The sequence below is a fragment of the Scyliorhinus torazame genome, chromosome 6 (assembly GCF_047496885.1).
Source record: "Scyliorhinus torazame isolate Kashiwa2021f chromosome 6, sScyTor2.1, whole genome shotgun sequence".
Taxonomy (NCBI): Eukaryota; Metazoa; Chordata; class Chondrichthyes; order Carcharhiniformes; family Scyliorhinidae; genus Scyliorhinus; species Scyliorhinus torazame.
In genome coordinates, this window is record NC_092712.1 from 112578734 (window position 1) to 112597629 (window position 18896).

The 18896-nt window shown below is 44.3% G+C and overlaps 1 protein-coding gene across 6 annotated transcripts in view; it reads left to right on the forward strand.

Annotated features, from left to right (window-relative positions):
• The window catches only part of cdk14 (cyclin dependent kinase 14), a 935572-nt gene that overhangs the window by 724232 nt on the left and 192444 nt on the right, over nucleotides 1–18896 (forward strand). For 5 of the 6 annotated variants that reach the window (XM_072508685.1, XM_072508684.1, XM_072508687.1 and 2 more), the window contains one exon: nucleotides 4633–4778. In XM_072508685.1, the coding sequence (XP_072364786.1) occupies nucleotides 4633–4748 (116 nt within the window). In that variant the 3' untranslated portion in view covers nucleotides 4749–4778. Of the gene's footprint in view, nucleotides 1–4632; nucleotides 4779–7300; nucleotides 7483–18896 lie in introns of those variants that run through there. The other variant, XM_072508686.1, reaches the window with a different exon arrangement.

Sequence of the window (18896 nt, forward strand, 5' to 3'; positions counted from 1 at the left end):
CTCCTCCCACAAGTCATTGTTTCTACTTAAATCCTCCTTCAAGCAACCAGACTGAAGGTTCACAGGCACAAACCATCCATTGCTTCATGGTAAAGGATGCTGACAGATGTGATGTGTGAGTTGAATGTTTTTAAATGCAAAAATAAGCTAGGATGCTTACGGAAGAAAAATAAATGAGTGTTAAGCCTATATCTTAAATGCTGTAGAAAATGATTCGATAAGTTAGGTGCTTCTGAACTTCATACAATACAAAGAAAAAGAGGTTGGTGTTGAAATGTGATTTTCAATATCTTTGAGCTAAATTCCTCCCCAGGATTTTGGTCTTTGTTTTGGAGAAAGTGTTTCTGGTTCTGAAAGAGCCAAGAGTCATTATGACATTGCAGATGAGCGACGAGGTGACAGAAATTGCATTTCCAATGCAAAATCAGTCTTAATTGAAACACCAAATAATTCTGTGTGTACATTGGTACATTTATAAAGGATAAGCAGAATACTGCGAATCCTGGAAACTGAAACAAAACAGAAAATGTTGGAAATGCGCAGCAGGCCAGGCAGCATCTGTGGCGAGACAAACCAAGAAACATTTCAGGTATGTAACCTTCCATCAGAACTGGGAAATGTTAGAGATAAAATAGGATTTAAGCAGGGCGGTAGGTTGGACAAGGAGCAAAGAAAAGGTCTGTTATGAAGTTGAAGACCGAATAGATTGAATGACAGAAGATGAGCCCTACAGGAACAAAGACAATGGTAATGGGGCAGGAAAAGAAGCAAAGAAACAAAAGACGTACCTAGAGAAGGTGTGCTGCTGACTGCAAGCAAAACTGAGATTTAAAATGCAAAGAAAAGGAAATAAAATGGGGCAGAAATTGTGGTCTGCAATTATTAAACTCAAATGTTGAGTCCAGAAGTCTGTAAAGTGACCAATTGAAAGATGAGATGCTGTACCTCAACCTGATCATGACTCCACCACTGAACAACAAGCTGTTGTTTCCAGAACAGTCACTGACCTCAACTCTGCTGATCTTCCCCTGATCGCTTCCAATCTCTTTGTTCCCAAAACCTGTAGAGCTTGCATCAACCCCCTTCCCAAGATCCATAAACAGGACAGCCCTGGTTGACCTATCGTTTCAGCCTCTTCCTGCCCCAACCCCACTCAACTGGTTTCTTCCTACCTTAACTTTATTATTTTCTCCCCTTGACCAGACTCTCCCCACCTACATCCATGTCTCTTCTGATGCCCTTCGTCACATTAAGCGTTTCCAAATTCCTGCTTGGCTTGTAACAGCAATCATGACAAAGCATCAATATTTGAATGCTGTTCTGGCTTGCTATATTGGATATCATCCATGTGTGCCGACAATATCAATGACTATCTTTGTAATATACCAGCTGTCAAAGATGATGTACCTTGACAAGGGCCAATGATCCAACAAAAAAGTGAAATATCACCCATATAGGTAATTGTGGAACCTTCTCACCCCCAGAATTATGCTAAAAGCCTATTTTTCTAGCTGAGCTTAATTTGTTTCTGTGCTACTAAGAGTTTGTGAAGCAAATGCTGCCGGTCATTCTTCTCTCTGAAGGTATAATGTGTGAGACATTTTGAGGACTTGTTGCTTCTTAGAATGCAGACATTTTCTTTGGTTCTTTGTGTAAGCCATCTTTGTCGATGATATGACCTCGGTAATTTATGGACGATTTTAAAAAGTCGCACTTTTCCTTTTTAAACCTGATTGTAGCTCTGTAACCGCTTCTGGGTAACTTCCAAATTCCCCTTACTTACTTAATGGCAAGCAGGTTTTTCTCGACTGTCAGTCTTCTTACTCACAGTTGTGGTCAAACTTTTTAAAAAACCTTCAGCATCGCCGGCAGTGCTTCACTCTATCTGTATATGTGTGAAAGTCCAGTCCTGAAAATTTTCCTTTGCTCCTGATGCTGTCTCAACTGTTTAATCCACAAATTTCTTCTTCAAGTGATTTTTCCTGCCTCAATCCTTTTTGCCAGTTTTATCTTGTTACATTTCTTTGTTGCCACAAGGAGAAAAGGTATGGAGGTGCCCACATTCCGGATTATGAAAAAAAAAAAAAATTTTTAATGAGAAGTTTAGTAAGAGGTATTGCTCATGCAATCTAAGACACCTCTGCAAAGCCCACGGAAACACTCAGCTGATGTCACTATACACTATATGGCACTTAACCATACATAGCATCATTCAGAAATGGGATAACCAGAGGAGGTTCACAAGAATGATCCTTGGAATGAAGAGCTTGTCATATGAGGAATGGTTGAGGACTCTGGGTCTGTACTCGATGGAGTTTAGAAGGATGAGTGGGGATCTTATTGAAACTTACAGGACACTGCGAGGCCTGGATAGAGTGGACATGGAGAGGATGTTTCCACTAGTAGGGGAAACTAAAACCAGAGGACACAACCTCAGACTAAAGGGATGATCCTTTAAAACAGATGAGGAATTTCTTCAGCCAGAGCGTGGTGAATCTTGGCCGCAGAAAAATAATTTTCACTGTATTTCAGTACGTGACAATAAATAAATATCAGTCAATTCATCTGTAGAACTCTTTGCTGCAGAAGAGGCCAAATCACTGAGTGTCTTTAAGACAGAGATAGGTTCTTGATTAATAGGGGATCAGGGGTTATATAGGGATGAGAAAAATATCAGCCATAATTGGCAGAGCAGCCTCACTGGGCCGAATGGCCTAATGTCTTATGGTCTTATTTAACACCTTAACATTTACTTCTCCTCCCCCATACAAGACCCCAAACACTCCTTCCAGGTGATGCAGCAATTTACGCATACTTCTTTCAATGTAGTATAGAATCATAGAATCATAGAATCATAGAATTTACAGTGCAGAAGGAGGCCATTCGGCCCATCGAGTCTGCACCGGCTCTTGGAAAGAGCACCCTACCCAAGGCCAACACCGCCACCCTATCCCCATATCCCAGTAACCCCACCCAACACTAAGGGCAATTTTGGACACTAAGGGCAATTTATCATGGCCAATCCACCTAACCTGCACATCTTTGGACTGTGGGAGGAAACCGGAGCACCCGGAGGAAACCCACGCACACACGGGGAGGATGTGCAGACTCCGCACAGACAGTGACCCAAGCCAGAATCGAACCTGGGACCCTGGAGCTGTGAAGCAATTGTGCTATCCACAAGGCTACCGTGCTGCCTCGCGTAGTCTGCTGTATTCGCTTCTCACAGTATGGTGGTCTCTACAATGGGGAGACCAAACACAGATTGGGTGATCGCTTTTACCAACACCTCTGTTTAGTCTGTAAGCAGAACCTCGAGGTTCGGGCAGCCTGTCACTTTAATTCTCCATATTGCTCTCATGCTGACATCTCTGACCTCAGTCTGGTGCCCTATTCACGTGCAGTTCAGTGTACACTTAAGGAACAGCACCACGGGCGCGATTCTCTGCTCCCGTGCCGTTTCAGAGAATCGCCTGGGTCGGCAAATTTTCCCGCGACGCCGGTCCGACGCCCTCCCGCGATTCACGGAAGCAGCCAGATCGGCACAATCGCGTTTTGCACGGCGCGGTGCAGTGAATTGCCCGAGACAGCCAAAATGGCGATTCACCGGTACCCCCGCGATTCTCCGTGCCGGATGGACCGAGCGGCGTGCCCAAAACGGCGGGTTCCCCCCCCGGCGCCGTCCACACCTGGTCGCTGCCGGCGGGAACAGCGCGGGAACGCTGGGGGGGGGGGGCGGGCCTCAAATGGGGTCTGGCCCGCGATCGGTGCCCACCGATCGTCGGGCTGGCCTCTCTGAAGGAGGACCTCCTTTCTTCCGCAGCCCCGCAAGATCCATCGGACATCATCTTGCGGGGTGGACTCGGGGAGGACAGCAACCACGCGTGCGCGGGTGACGCCAGTTATGCGGTGCCGGCCGCGTCATGTATGCGGCACCGCCTTTACGCGGTGCCAAGGCCTGGCGCGCGTAAATGACGTGGCGCCGCTCCTAGCCCATTTTAGGGCCCTAAATCGGTCGGGTTAGGGGCCGTTTCGCGCCGTCGTTAACCTCGACGGCGTTCACGATGGCACGAACACACTGTCTCCATTTCAGAGAATCCCGCCCGACATCTTTCAATTAGGCCCTTGATTCTCAACATTGGGTTCAACAATTTCAGACCAAGAGCTCTGCCCCATTTTGCTTCCTTGCATTTTTCCTCCAATTTTTGCTTGCAGTCAGCAGCACATCTGCTCCAGGCACATGTTTTATTTCTTTTCTTGTCCCATCACGATTCCCTTTGTCCCTGTATCAACTCTTTTGTCATTCAGTCTCTATCGCCGGCCTCTTTTTTTTTTCCTTGTCCTACCCACACGTTGCTCAAAACCTATTCCATCTCTAACTTTCCTGATGAATGGTCACAGACCTGTAACATTAATCCTGTTTCCCTCTCTACATAAGCTGCCTGGCCTGCTGAGAATTCCCAGCATTTTCTATATTTATAAAAGTTTGCTTGCCATACTGAGGTATTGATGACATCTTTGGAAATAATGGATTGATTAACTGCTAAATTCAACGATGAATTAGAATAAGCAATCATCTCTATATCCAGTGATGATGTTATTTTGACTTGTGTACTTTTCTTCCATCACCAGTGTCTTCTGTTTTCACTGTGCCCACTGTGAAGCTGCAGGCTGAGATCGGTGACAGTTCAAAGGTTTATGGGAGAAGTAACAGTCATGGCAAAAGTTTTTTGAACCACAGACACTGAGGAATTCTTGTTCCTCCTACCTGTACAAAGGTAATAAAAATAATACTAAGCATGATTCTTTCAAAAAGCATATGTTTACCCTGTCAACAAATTACTTTAATTGGCTGTGTTTAGCTTTAGGAATTACATTTTTGTCTGCAAATAATTCACTTTCTCCAGCAGAAATCAACCTGAAGTTATCACAAGACTGAACCCAAACGTTTTGCCGTGATAAATATTTTAACAAGAACTGTACAGCCAGATAATCTTATTATTTGGTTGTATAAATCACCAATGTCACACTTCAAAATATCAAAAGTAGAAAAGAAAGAAAAAAGAGTCATTTTATATTGAGAACTGGAGTGGAAAATTAGCAAACATTTCCTAACCAACAACAATTAATGTCTACATTGCGTCAGAATGTGCCTGCTTACAGTAAATTAGATGTGTAAACTTAACAAGACGTTAATAGTTTCTCACATTTTACCCCACCCTGCCCTCGCTCCCACTTCCTCTTCCCTCTGCTCCTGACCCTACCCTTCATGACCTACCCATTGCCTTTCTCTCTCTCCAGTTTCTTCCTTGTCCAGTTATCCTCCACCACACTTTTTTTCAGGCACTCTTTTTTTCTTCTCCCATTCCTCCTGCCTTTCTTCCTTACTCCTTTCTGAGTCTATCCTGAATAAAATGAATCTGAGAAAACCAAATAAGATGTTGCCAAAGTGGAGTGATGTTGACAGGTGGAAGTTCTGCCCCAATGTGTTTCTAGCTCAATAAGCTCCTTGGAGGAAAATCTAGGCCCTGGTCTCCGAGGTTAGGATGGAGAGGGAGGAAAAGGAAGCATGTGGGTTGTGGTGGAACTGGGAATTTTCATTGACTTTGATTTAGAAAAAACTAATACAAATGTGATTGAAATTAATTAAGTCAAGGGAAAGACTACTATTTATTTTTTTCTATTTTTATATATTTTTAAATAAATTTAAAGTGCCCAGTTCAATTTTTTCCCCAATTGAGGGGCTTTGGGTTGTGGGTTGAGACCCACGCAAACACAGGAAGAATGTTCAAACTCCACATGAACAGTGACCTGGGGCTGGGATGAACCCGGGTCCTCAGCATTTTGAGGCAGCAGTGCTAACCAGTGTGCCACAGTGCCACCAAAAGGACTACTATTTATGCAAAAAATGGTGCAAATTTCAATTCGGAGTAGAATGAAAATTGTATTTTGTATGATCAAACCTAACCACAATCATACCATTTACAGGGCAACCCCTTGCCAATCCTCCCCTGCAGAATTTCATTGTTCCTCGCATTGATCTGCACTTAGCCATCATTGGACCCGGTAATGGCTCTGTTAGCAAGCACCTGACGCTGCCCACAAAACTGGGACGGGATTCTCCGACCCCCAGCCGGGTGGGAGAATCGCCGGGGGTTGGCGTGAATCCCCGCCCCCGCCGTTCTCCCAATTCTTCCGCCCCCCGTGGGGGCACCCTATTACTCCGCATTGGCCGTTGTGGTCCTCCGCGATGGCCGATGCAGAGACGAATCCTCCCGCACATGTGCGGGGATGACACCGACTGGCGGAGGCCCTTCGTCGCTGGCTGGCGAGGCGCCAAGCCCCTATCCCGCCGGCCGGCGGGGCGCCAACCACTCCGGGCCAGGCCTAGCCCCTGAAGGTGCGGAGAATTCCGCACCTTTGGGGCGGCCCGACGCCAGAGTGGTTCACGCCACTCCGCCGGGTACGGGAGAATCCCGCCCCTTATTTTTAAGTTTTAAAAAAAATACTTTCGAGAAACTATTAGTTAAAAGTATTAACATTGGATGAGGAACATCTGGCTTTATTCCAGGTTTGCTATTGCTAACAACATTTCTGTTATGCTTCTGGAGATATGATGGAATCTTCTGACTGGGAAAGCCATTGTTTTAGCTTTGTCATTTGAAGTCTTTCTTGTGACAGGATTGAAATGGGCTGCAAATTTAATGAGAGAAGTACATGCAGAACGGGATTAGTGGAAGTGTAAAAGGCCCTGCCATTCCTTTGTGTTTTTGATCAAATATTTTACAATGCTTTTCGTACTAAGGATGTGATTCCTTGTGTTGAATGTGTTACTGGACTGATTTGTCCTCTTGAATAGTTGCCTTTTAATGTATTACTGTTTAATTAATATTTTGGAGCACTGCTCATCATTTTGCATGAGGGATCTGCCTGTAACTGTAAAACATGTTTACAAAAATGTGGATCTTCAAATCAGCATTGCCACCCCTACATCTAATTTGCGATTGTAGAGACTAATCATCAGAATTTTGTGTATTGCTTTTCCTCTGTTACCTTTGTGTGTTCGCAATCATTTCCAAATGAGGCCCATAAGGATCTGTTTATTTTCACCCTACCCTCCACTTTGTATATAAAAACATGAAATACTGGGAAAGCTCAGGTCAGTGGGAACACCCAGCTCAGGGCGCATCTCGATATAGAGAGATGGTGTTAATATTTAAGACCTTTGAAGATCTTTTACCAGAATACTCTGACGATATGTCATCGACTTGAAACATTAATTCTGTTTCCCTCTACACAGACTTCAAGTGGAAGTTGCTGTGACTTCCCTGCCGGGCCAACCAGCCGTCCAAGAGCCAGATGCAGATGTGACCCACAAAGTTAATTTTATAACTTTTGATTTGTTTCCCTAATTGATTGGGAGGAGCAGCCCCATAAAAATACCATGAGGCTTAATTCTTGGCCTCAGCAGCTCCTTTTCGGAACCATTTGCTCAAATGCCAGGGACTATTTGTTAGAGTACTTGGCGGCAGCCTCCTGTCACCTAAAATCCAAACTTTGCTTTTGGCTCCGACAACTGTCACTTTGTGCAGATTTTGGGCAGAGGACTGGAGGGAGTGGGGTATTGTATGTGAGGCTCAGAAAGACAAATCTCCCTGTTTTCACGCTGTGGTGGGCCTGTTCCTGATATTTTGGCATCTGCCTCGGCCCAGGTCCGTACAACCTAAATAATTGTGAAATCTTTTGCTGTGCATCAGTCACCGATGGCATTCTCTCAATATAAAGTGGTCATAGAATCTAGTGCCTAAAATCAATAGAAATGCTATCTTCAGTTCAAGTATTAGGGTTGAGCTTTTCTTGCCGTTTCTCTTTTTAATCCAATATTTATGTGGGTGTGAACATGACTATAGTAAATTATGGCCAGATTTTCCAGTCCCAAATGGAGTGTCATAATATGTGTATGTTTATATAACTAAAGGGTTAATTATAACATCTAGCTGTAACACTACCACTAGAGGGCATTACAAGATCCAATATAAATAGCAGCTCCTGAAGGATCTTGGTCTCTTTCTACCCAGGAGTGTTTAGTAGGCAGTTGTGTATTTAGATAGCTGTGAGTATAGTTAGTGTTTATAGTTGTAAATCAGCTAATACAATCATACTTAATTGCTTGATTTCTAGAGATAGTGCTGTAGAGTGTCGCACTCCGATATAATCAATCGTTGCTTTAAATAAATTAGTTTGCTTAAGTTGAAGACTCGTGGTTTCTTCAGGATCACACCATCAGACCATCGGCATCAACAGCAACTAGTAACGATGCATATTACGACACCCAGTAATATAACAGGAAGTAGAACTGATAAAATAAGATGGCGCCAGCGGCCTGAATGTCAATCTTCCACCTCCATTCCTGACACTGATAATTTTCCCAAGGCTGGGGGCAGAGTGAGAAAGGTTGCCCACTTCATGAATTGGGCACATTGAGATCATGTGGGAGCTCTTTAAGCAGCCGTCTTCTAACTTGCTGAGATTTCCATGGCAATGGGCAGTTGTTATGAACTCTCATGAAGCTGACCAGCTGCAGGATTGTGGGAACAGGTGTGTCAGCTTTGAAATAGTTTTATTTAATGGAAAACTTGAAAGTTTTGACAAAACATTTATTGAGTAGCAGTGAAATTTCAATCGGCGAGCTTTCTCTACATTAGGGTTAACCCTAACCCTATCCCAGGTCTCAGCTCTTCATTTGCCATCACCACTTTGAAGATAGAATCATACAGTACAGAAGAAACCCATTGGCCCATCAAGCCTGCACTGAAAAAAAACTACTCTAAATCTACACTATTCCCATTTATTATTTTTTTGATGATTTTGCACAGATGGCAGTCAGAGCAATACTGCCAATTTGGACCAGAACGTGGCCAAATTCACTCTACCATTTCTCCACATTCCCCTCCCTGCCCCGGCCCACTAACTATACAAAAGCCCTACCTCCAGGGTCATTAAGATCCATGCCACTAGGAAATCATGCTTCACAGCAGGCTGGGGACTGGATAGTCCTCCTTCTGATGAGGAAAATCCAGCCCTTGGAAATAATTTACCATAGTGCCTTCACCTGAACGTAGCATTTTAGCCCAACAGCCCACGGAAGATACTTTTCCACTGTATAGCATTCAGTACAGCAATAGTGTACATGTATATAGAACACTCAATGTAGCAAAATGTCCTAAATTGCTTCACAGGAGCACATTCTGACATAATTTGACACACAACCAACGAAGGAGACATTAGGAAAGGTAACTAAAATCTTGGTCGAAGATGAAGGCTTTGAAGAAAGGCTTAAAGGAGACTGAAGTGGAGAGATAGGGAAGTGCTTAGGGAAGGAATTCCAGAGCTTAGGGTCAAGAACACTGTACCACCAACGGTGAGTTGAAGCAATTGGGCAAGAGGTCATAATTGTGCGGTGTGTTTTCGGAATGTTATAAGCTGAAGGACATTACAGCAATAGAGAGGTCCAAAATCATTAAAATAAATGGATGAGAATTTTTTTAATGTGCTCATGGCTAGGGAGCCAATGTAAATCATTAAGCACAAGGATGATGGGTGAGGGAGACTTACAAGAATGTGCCTTTGGAAGATTGGACGTATTATCTTGGAAGTGAATGTGTTTGCAGAAATTGTTTTTGGAAAAACAGATAAAATCAGTAAAAGAATATTGGTCAATATGCAGCTGAATGTCATTTTTTTCTTCAAAAATCACATGATATAAAATAATAATGCTGGTAAATAAGTTAAAATTACAGCATTTAGGTTAGGATTAAATTTTAAACTACTTGGGAAAATAGGAAGGGATTTAAAGGTTTTAGAGGCTTTGGTGGATTAATGTAAAGTTCCCGCCAAATCTTAAAAAGTGAGTACTGGATCACAAGAATATCCCACTGTGTTTGTGTTCAAGTAAAGGTATTAGAGCTGGTTGCAATTAGAGAGATTTATAATTCAATTTATTAAAACACAGAACAGGGTTGACCTACCTATATGTAAATTCATAACTTGTAAGGGCACATTTCTTTTATCATCAACTTGTAGAGTAAAAAGTGAAGTAAACATTGAAAATCCGATCATATTTGTTCTCATGAAATCCATTGATGTGCGTATCCCAATTAGAAGTCTGTTGGCATTTAAGGTACAGGGGGCGCGATTCTCCACTCCCGCGCTGGTTGGGAGAATTGCCTGGGGCGCCAAAATTTCCGGGGACGCCGGTCTGACGCTCTCCCGCGATTCGCCCAAGAGGCAGGAACGGCCCGGTCGAGTTTCGCAGGCCGGAGAATCGCCGGAGACACCCAAAATGGCGATTCTCCGGCACCCCCGCAATTCTGAGGCCCGGATGGGTCGACCGGCCAGGCCAAAACGGCGGGTTCCCCCCGCCGGCGTCCACACCTGGTCGCTGCAGTCGTGGGCGGTGCGTGAACGCTGGGGGGGCGGCCTGGGGGGGGGGGGGGCGGCGAGGGGGGATCCTGCACCGGGGCGTACCTCAGATGTGGGGTGGTCCGCGATCGGTGCCCACCGATCGTCGGGCCGTCCTCTCTGAAGGAGGACCTCCTTCCTTCCGCGGCCCCGCAAGATCCGTCCGCCATCTTCTTGTGGGGCGGACTTAGAGAGGACGGCAACCACGCATGCGCGGGTTGGCACCGGCCAACCCGCGCATGCGCGGATGACGTCCGTTATGCGGCGCCTGCTGCGTCGTCTATGTGGCGCCGCTTTTACGCGGGCGACAAGGCCTGGCGCGGGTAGATGACGCAGCCCCGATACTGGCCCATTGTCAGGGCCTGAATCGGTCGGGACCGGGGCCGTTTCACAACGGCGTTCACGACGGCGCGGCCACTTCGGCGTGGGGGTGGAGAATCCCGCCCAGGGTGTTCCAATGCTTGTTACATTGGTTCCTGCCTCGTAACCAGTTTGGGACCCTCAGTGTTTTAATAGGTCACCAGAACAGTTGAGTCAGTAAACAACATTTCTTGAGGTAGTCAGCTTGAGGCAGCCTGTCAGCAAGAGGTGTCTCACACACAGGGTTGAAACAGGTTCCAATTAAGTTTTTTTAAGACTGCAGGGAGCAAACTTTAAGTAAAGAGAGCCTTGGGGGCAAAGGTACCTGCCAGTGCCTGGGCACTGGTAGGGCATGACTGGTGGAGGGGCTGGGGAGCTGTACTCACCTGTGACTCCAGTGGGTTTTGATCAGCAGTTGCAAGTTGTTGGTGACCTGTCGTGATTCACTTCGGCTTGTCCTCACATTGATGTCGGTCGGGTCAATTTAACGTGGGGGACTATCGGGCATAAAGTTCTGATATGCATCGTTAAATAGATGCAAATGGGTGTCGGGGAGGGCTGGGACAGTTGACCCAGGCTCAGGTGCTGCCAGGAGCTGGTGCTGTCCATGAGGCAGGGCAGACTTGAATGAATGAAAATCGCTTATTGTCACAAGTAGGCTTCAAATGAAGTTACTGTGAAAAGTTACTGTTACTTGAGCTGCTTTATTCTAAAAACTCTAGGTTCAGTAATCATTTATCAGAAATTCATGGTTTCATTTCAGAACCTGATACAAAGGTGTAGATTATCACACTGGGAAAGCAACACCTCCTTAAAAATACTACTCTATTGCAAAATCTTTTCTGCATTAGTATTTTTCTACTAGCTAAAACATGACAAGACAATAATGGAGTGCAGCAAATGGTCGAATCTAGATATATTTACATTCAAGGTTCTGCTTTTGAAAAAAATTTAGAGTAGCCAATTCATTTTTTCCAATTAAGGGGCAATTTAGCATGGCCAACCACCTACACTGCACACCTTTGGGTTGTGGGGGCGAAACCCACGCAAACATGGGGAGAATGTACAAACTCCACACAGACAGTGACCCAGAGCTGGGATCGAACCTGGGACCTCGGCGCCGTGAGGCAGCAATGTTAACCACTGCACCACCGTGCTGCCCTACATTCAAGGCTCTGCTTAAGCTGGTTTGCTGAATTGAGCAATAATACTAAGGCAGAATTAAGCCACATTAGTTAATCTCCGTTTTGATTGTGATGCTTGCTGCCAGTGTCTTAATGTATTCCGTTAAAAAGAGATTTCTGCAAAGGATTTTTCCAGTCTATGAATCTGCCAGTTCCTAAAATCTCTAGGAAATGAAAAACAATCTCTGGGAAAGAACTAGCTAGCAAATTAATTTTAGTGATCCACAATCCTCAGCACCAACTCCATAACAGATTTTCTCCATCAGGTACCATGTCCTAAGAGGGTGTTGGAGCCCATGGACTTGCCTTGGATTGGATAGGTCCAAGTTTATGCTTGGCAAAGTATTGTAGTGTTTTGCCATTGCTTTCTGTAGTGTGCATGACAAAGAATGGACACTTTTACTGACTGTCATCAGGCGTATTAGAAGTATTTTCAGCTCCCTGTAGCTGAGAGTGAGAATCTGAAGGATGTGTTGCTTTTTGCCCTGGCACTCCTCAGCGCGATAAAGGAAATTGGAGTAGAAGATAAAACAGCTAGTTTGCGTGTTCCACGTGGATACCAATGAATCCCTGCAGCCTTTATAACAAGATGACTGTATTGATAGCACAAATAGAAGTAAATGTATGTTCATATATACTCTTGACTGACAAGAGGCTCAAAGGGTAAAGGGGGCAGACAGTCAAGAAAGTAGAGGCCACAATCCGATCAGTCATAATCTTGGGCCGAATGACTTACTCCTGATTCCTAATTTGTTTGTTCGTATAAATCAGTATCTATAGACCAATCCAGAGGGTAGCAAAATGAATTTAAGGTCACATGTGGGCCAAACTAGCCACGGGTGGCAGATTTCTTCCAAGAATGGATATTAGTGAGCCAGTTGGGTTTTTACTACAATCAACAATGATTTAATGGTCATCATTAGACTTTAAGTCCAGTTTTGTTTTTGTTGAATTCAAAGTTCACCATCTGCTGTGGTGGGATTTGAACCCGTGTCCCCAGAGCAGCCCTGGATTTCAGATTACTAGTCCAGTGACAATGCCACTACACCTGCACCTCCCTGTATTGTTGACCTAACCACCTTCAGCTGCTTCATCAACAATCTTCATTCCGTCTTGAGGTCAGAAGTAGGGCTGTTCACTGATGGTTGCGCACCATTCACGACTCCTCAAATACTGAAGCAGTCCATGGCCAAATGCAGCAAGACTTAGACAATTTAGAGGCTTGAGGTGACCAGTAACATTTGTGCTACACATGTGCCAGGCAATGATCATCTCAAATGAGAGAGAATCTAATCACCACTAAGTGGGTTTCTTCTGGGTATTCTGGTTTCCTCCCACAGTACAAAGAAGTGCAGGTTAGGTGGATTGGCCATGCTAAATTGCCCGTTGGTGTACAAAGGTGTGCAGGTTAGATGGGGTTATTGCCTGGACATATATCTTGCAAATACATACATTTGCCCTGCACCCAATAAACCTACTGCCCCAGTACATTGATGCCTCTGGATCTGCTCTGTTTTTAGATTCTTATTTTTACCCTTCCTGTCATCGTCACACCATTGAAAATTATAATTTCTCACCTTTAGAGTTCAGAGAAAGAAGAGGAAAAATACCTTCCACTAGTCTCGCTCTTACTGCTGTTGCCATTCTTTTAGCCTCCCTGCTAATCTCACTCTGTTAAATTTATGGTTAATGCCTCCAAAATTTCCACTCTTCTTCCCTCAGTAATAAAGCCCTCAGTGATAACTTATTTGCTTTTACATTCTATGCTGTTATTTATTATGCCTTATTAGATAGATGTTTGGTGTCCCAGTGAATCATTGAAATGGGAAGGCAGGAATGTGGAGTTGAGGCCAATGTTACGATCCCAGTTGATGTTTTAACTGGATGCGAAGATTCTAGAGTGGAGCCCTGGCTCAAAAGACCGTAGCTTATTCTTTTCAAGATAAAACATGGAGGAACAGAGTCACCAGACCACTAATTAGTTAATTAACAAATGCACACAGATTTTAAGATTAACACGGATTACAAAACACATCTTAAACTACAATGGTCTCCTTTACACAAAGTCCATTTAAGCACACAGATTGGCTGTGGTCAACTTCGCACACTCCTCTCTGAACTCGAGTAAATGTCTGTGGATTTCTCCTCAAAATCCCCCCAGATGATTCCTGTACCATGAGCCACCTAGTCTCACTGAGCTCTGGCTTCCACATGAATGGTTTCAAGTTTCCCTTTTAAAAGTCACAACTAAAATTCTTCTTTAAAATTATGCTTTCCCTTAGCAGTTTGCACTCTGAAATCCAGACCAGGTTTTCCAAATGACAGTTTGAAACACAGCTTCAGCTCCATTTTTAACAGTGAATCCAGGCCAGGATTTTACACCAACCCCTTTTGGATTCATAGAACATATAGTGCAGAAGGAGGCCATTCGGCCCATCGTGTCTGCACCGACCCACTTAAGCCCTCACTTCCACCCTATCCCCGTAACCCAATAACGCCTCCGAAACGTTTTGGTCACTAAGGCAATCCACCTAACCTGCACACCTTTGGACTGTGGGAGGAAACCAGAGCACCCGGACAAATCCATGCAGACACTGGGAGAACGTGCAGACTCCGCACAGACAGTGACCCAGCGGGGAATCGAACCTGGGACCCTAGTGCTGTGAAGCCACAGTGCTATCCACTTGTGCTACCATGCTGCCCGATTCCTTTGTCTTGACTTCTGTACAAACTGTTCACAATCACTTTAACTCTCAATTCCCAGGCTGTATTAAAATGACATCAAATGTTTAATCTACCTCGGAGTCCCACTTTAAATCTAGTTACCACACTTGTCTCTTTAACTCATAACACTTTATTTACTCTTTCTTGAATTCTTCTGAACAATACCTTGTGCTCCGTTCTCTTAACTTCAGGTGTCTTAAACATTCTTTCTGTCCCAATTCCCAGGCTATCTGGATTGTATCTTGTTCCTTAGGAGGCTTGCATCTTTGCAACTCCCTTGTCCTGTCCAGCTTCTCCTGGCAGAGTTTAAAGTTGTTCACTCTCCAGTATCCTGTTTCCAACTGCCCAAAAATTCAGCTATAACTGAAACTTAAAAACTCCTCTACCCCAGTTACTGAGCAACACTGCAAACCTCTGCTAGCCTATTTATTTACCTCACAGGCGTAGCCCCCTCTAAACACAATAGAAACACTATTAGAACTTAATCAACCTCCACACATACAAACACCTTTGTCCAGCATGAATCTAACCAGAATTGTATTTGCTGGTGTTTGGAAGAATGAGGGGAAAATCTCATAGAAACCAACAAGACTAGACAGGGTAGATGAGAGAAGGATGTTCCTGATGGTAGGGATGTCCAGAACCAGGGGTAATAGTCTAAGGATACGGGGTAGACCATTTAGGACAGGAATCAGGAGGAATTTCTTCACCCAGAGAGTGGTGAGCCTGTGGAGTTATTTACCACAGAAAGTAGTTGAGGCCAAAACATTGGATGTTTTCAAGAAGCAATTAGATATAGCTCTTGTTGTTTGTCCCGGGGAGGTAATTGTGGAATCTGGAGGTAGTGGCCACGCTGAAAATATGGAGGCAGTTACGGCAGCACTTGGTTGGGGGCAGAGTCTAAGTTGATGCCAATTCGGGGGAAACATAGGTTTGAGCCTGGGCGCATGAATGCGAGGTTTCAGGGATGGGAGGAGCGAGGGGGTGGTGGAAATGAAGGATCTATTCCTAGAAGGACAATTTGCGAATCTAGAAGAGTTGGGTGAAGTTTGGGGTGGCGCGAGAGGAGGGTTTCAGGTACATGCAGGTGGTGGGTTTTGTGTAACAGGTCTACCTGACCTACCTTCCAATTGTCACCGCCCTCGTTGCTGGAGAGAATGTTGTTGGTGATGGGGTTGAGGGAGCGGGGTTATCTCTGCAATTTCTTGAAGTATTTGGAGGAGGATGGGGCCCCTCTGGAAGGGGTTATGGCCAAGTAGGAAGAGGAGTTGGGGATGGTACTGGAAGAGCGACTGTGGTGTGAGGTGCTGCGGAGACGGAGGGTGAATGCCTCGTGTGCGAGGCTGGGGTTGATAGTCAAAGGTATTGCACAGAGCGTACCTGATGAAGTCGAGGATAAGCCGGTTGTTTGAGGGGGTGGAGGTTTTTGAGAGTGATGTGGGAGGGGCCCAGCCAATCATGTACACATGTTCTGGTCATACCAGAGGTTGGAGAGGTTTATGGCGTCGTTCTTCACCCTGCCGGCAATTCTTCGGGGCGCGATTTACTGGTTGTTTTCGCCAGCGAGAAATTCCACTCCAATGCTGGTGCCGAGGGGTGCTGTCAACAGGCAATCCCATTGACTGGTGAGACCAGTAGATCCCACTGGCAAAACGCGCTGCGGAGTGGTCGGTAAATCCTGCTCAACAGTGGCTTTAGAGCCCAGTCCCCTGACGGCCATATCTTGGTTTGTCTTGGATTGGTTTTAATTTGTAAATGTTATATGTTTAATTGTTAAAATTTGAATTAAAATATATATTTTTTAAATATAGCATTTGGGGTGAAGGGGATCAAAGGATTTGGCAGGAAAATGGGATTATAATGAATAGCAGAGCAGGCTCGAAGGACCAATTGCCTGCTCCTATTTTCTATATTTCGGTTTTACCGTTCCAGGCACAGAAACATTAAATTAAAATAACTTGAAACTATACCTTAATTCTAATGTTTACCAATACAAATCCTTGAACACTATTTTTATTTTCCTAGCACCATGACCATTATGAATGACAGCGCAGAGTCAACAGGCATGTGGTCTACCCTTGCTCCTACTTCTTCGTTCTTATTAATCACTTTTCCAACCTGAGCTGCCACTTTCCATTTGTGCATATATACCCCAGTTACTTCAATAATAAACATTCACCAGCTACTCACCACTTTAGTACATTAAGTTAATTTAAATGCTTTACTTAATTTTTATTATCAACATGTCTTGTTGCAAGCCGCGTGTAGCAAAAAAATAGAAACCCGTAACTGTTACTGTTCATCATTATTGAATTATAACCTGATCCGCCTAAACCTGAATCATTAAATTCTGACTGTAGTTATGGTAAATTATATAATATACAATGTATGAAATATGCTATGTAAAAGTTTGTATTTTATCAAATTGGCTTACCTCAATTTTTGCACTAATTAATTATTCCAGCTTACATTATGGTTTGATGTAAATTACATTCCTGCCAATAGATCTTGGCCGAGCCATGCTCTCCGCTCCATTCCCACCCTCACCCTTTAGCCTGCTCAGCTCCCGCCCTCTCCATTCATCCTGCTCCACTCCTGCCCTTGCCCGTTACTGCGCCCTGCTCCTGCCCTTGCCCTTTAACCCTCTCCACTCCCGCCCTCACCCTTTATCCCGCTCGGCTCTCACCCTGGCTCTTTATCCTGCTTCGCTCTCACCCTGGCTCTTTATCCTGCTCCGCTCTCGCCCTGCCTCTTTATCCTGTTCCGTCCTCACTCTTTCCTTCCATTTTCATCCTTGTCCCACTCCATGCCCACCCTTGGACTTTACCCCACTCCGTGCCTGCCCTTGCCCTTTGATTTTCACAGTACCTTCATTGCAGTGTTAATGTAAGCCTACTTGGGACTCAAATAAAGATTATTGTTATTATCCCGGTCTGCTCTGTAGTCCGTTCTACATCCTGCCTTACTCTGTAGACCACTCCGCTCCCAGCCTCTCTGTTGTTGAGCACATGTGAACAGCAGTCACATTTGCCTATGATTTGACAGTCAGGACTTCAAAAACAATTCTTGCCACAAAGCACTTTGAGATATTTCTAGAAAGTTACTTGGGTGGACAATAATAAAGATTATTATTAGTAATTTTGTCTCGAGCATGTAAATATTTAAGGTGCATCAATAATCTGCTTTATACCTAGCCAGATTTATTTTTGAAAACATTGGCATTGTGTGCTATTGTTGAAGATCAATTTCATCACTTTTTGTACTTCCCTAGGTCCCAATGAACATTTCAGAATTAAGGGCACAACTTTCACAAATGTTTGACACGTCCTGACAACGCCCTTGGTCAAAACACATAGACCTGTTCTGATTGCATTCAGTAAGCCAGTAGAAGTGCACTGTCCCTTGCTCCTTCAAGATAGATTCCGATTGATAGTCAATAGCCAGGATTGAAACAAACAAGTGACCTCCTCTCTTGCACCACCGTGCATGCTATCCTCCCCCCCCCCCCCCCCCCCCCCCCCTCCCACCCTCCAGTATGTTTAGATCTGTTTCAAAACTTGAGTACAAACTGCATGTTGAGTTACTGAATAAAAGAATCGCAACAGGATACTGGGAAATCTGCCAACATACAATGTGGTATGTTGCTATATCACAATACCTAAATGTTCAGAGAATAAAGAGCCTTTCTGATTACTATAGAAAGCAATTTTATTCTTTGAAATGGATGTCTTTCCACATGTAAGCAACAAGGGAATTATGGAGTAGCCATTCATGATATTGTGACTGTTGCATTTCCTCAGGTTGTAGGAATTATGATGTAACTGTTGATCAAAATACCAGTTGACGATAGAACTTGAGACTTCTAAATTTCAATGAAAATTGAGGTTCGCTATCAATTTCTGTCACTGGCAGAGTTACACTAACTGCTCAATGAGTTTGAAATCATCCTGCCGGCCAGCAGGTAGATGGATAATTGTAATTTGTGTTTTTAGATTATAGGATCGATTCTGTAAGGTTGTGTTCTGCTCCCAGTGTAGAACTTTGTGAATTCATTTTAATCACTTGAAAATCCAAAAGAGGAATTGGGTGTGTTGACCTTTCATGCCCGATTCTTTGATCTTTATGAACCAAAGGCTCCAGACCTGACATGCAGCCACACAATATTTC